Source organism: Lampetra fluviatilis, chromosome 68 (genome assembly GCF_964198595.1).
Source record: "Lampetra fluviatilis chromosome 68, kcLamFluv1.1, whole genome shotgun sequence".
Classification (NCBI taxonomy): Eukaryota; Metazoa; Chordata; class Hyperoartia; order Petromyzontiformes; family Petromyzontidae; genus Lampetra; species Lampetra fluviatilis.
The window spans coordinates 4080519-4083018 of record NC_136342.1 but is presented as its reverse complement, the minus strand read 5'-3'; the positions used below and the strand labels follow the sequence as shown (position 1 = coordinate 4083018).

Sequence of the window (2500 nt, the reverse complement as noted above, 5' to 3'; positions counted from 1 at the left end):
TGCACACACACCATGCACACACTCACACACACCATGCACACACACACTCACACACACCATGCACTCACACACACCATGCACACACACACACACTCACACACACCATGCACACACACACTCACACACACACTCACACACACCATGCACACACACACACACTCACACACACCATGCACACACACACACACTCACACACACCATGCACACACACCATGCACACACACCATGCACACACTCACACACACCATGCACACACACACTCACACACACCATGCACTCACACACACCATGCACACACACACACACTCACACACACCATGCACACACACACTCACACACACACTCACACACACCATGCACACACACACACACTCACACACACCATGCACACACACACACACTCACACACACCATGCACACACACCATGCACACACACCATGCACACACTCACACACACCATGCACACACACACTCACACACACCATGCACTCACACACACCATGCACTCACACACACCATGCACACACACACACACACCATGCACACACACACTCACACACACCATGCACTCACACACACCATGCACTCACACACACCATGCACACACTCACACACACCATGCACACACACACTCACACACACCATGCACTCACACACACCATGCACTCACACACACCATGCACACACACACACACTCACACACACCATGCACACACACCATGCACACACACCATGCACACACACCATGCACACACTCACACACACCATGCACACACACACTCACACACACCATGCACTCACACACACCATGCACACACACACACACTCACACACACCATGCACACACACACTCACACACACACTCACACACACCATGCACACACACACACACTCACACACACCATGCACACACACACACACTCACACACACCATGCACACACACCATGCACACACACCATGCACACACTCACACACACCATGCACACACACACTCACACACACCATGCACTCACACACACCATGCACACACACACACACTCACACACACCATGCACACACACACTCACACACACACTCACACACACCATGCACACACACACACACTCACACACACCATGCACACACACACACACTCACACACACCATGCACACACACCATGCACACACACCATGCACACACTCACACACACCATGCACACACACACTCACACACACCATGCACTCACACACACCATGCACACACACACACACTCACACACACCATGCACACACACACTCACACACACACTCACACACACCATGCACACACACACACACTCACACACACCATGCACACACACACACACTCACACACACCATGCACACACACCATGCACACACACCATGCACACACTCACACACACCATGCACACACACACTCACACACACCATGCACTCACACACACCATGCACTCACACACACCATGCACACACACACACACACCATGCACACACACACTCACACACACCATGCACTCACACACACCATGCACTCACACACACCATGCACACACTCACACACACCATGCACACACACACTCACACACACCATGCACTCACACACACCATGCACTCACACACACCATGCACACACACACACACTCACACACACCATGCACACACACCATGCACACACACCATGCACACACACCATGCACACACTCACACACACCATGCACACACACACTCACACACACCATGCACTCACACACACCATGCACACACACACACACTCACACACACCATGCACACACACACTCACACACACACTCACACACACCATGCACACACACACACACTCACACACACCATGCACACACACACACACTCACACACACCATGCACACACACCATGCACACACACCATGCACACACTCACACACACCATGCACACACACACTCACACACACCATGCACTCACACACACCATGCACACACACACACACTCACACACACCATGCACACACACACTCACACACACACTCACACACACCATGCACACACACACTCACACACACCATGCACACACACCATGCACACACACACACACTCACACACACCATGCACACACACACTCACACACACACTCACACACACCATGCACACACACCATGCACACACACACTCACACACACACTCACACACACTCACACACACACTCACACACACCGGATGCCCAATCCCGAGCACCGCACACGGCTGCAGACACCACTCACACACACCATGCACACACACACTCACACACACCATGCACACACACCATGCACACACACCATGCACACACACCATGCACACACACCATGCACACACACCATGCACACACACACTCACACCGCTCACAACTCCGTCTCTCGCCCCTCCCTGACTCTCAACTTGTGGCCCCTTGACCCTCGACCCCTTGGTGACCCCTTGACCCTTCGACCCTTTGGCGACCCCTTGGCGACCCCCGAGCAGCAGCT

At 53.2% G+C, this 2500-nt stretch overlaps 1 protein-coding gene across 1 annotated transcript in view; it reads left to right on the top strand.

Moving 5' to 3' along the window:
* Positions 1 to 2500, top strand: part of LOC144952537 (formin-binding protein 1-like) — a 55498-nt gene that overhangs the window by 45729 nt on the left and 7269 nt on the right. Inside the window, exon 16 of the mRNA XM_078882986.1 lies at positions 2496 to 2500. This exon is cut by the window's right edge and continues 90 nt beyond it. Coding sequence (XP_078739112.1) covers positions 2496 to 2500 — 5 coding nt within the window. The remainder of the gene's footprint in view (positions 1 to 2495) is intronic.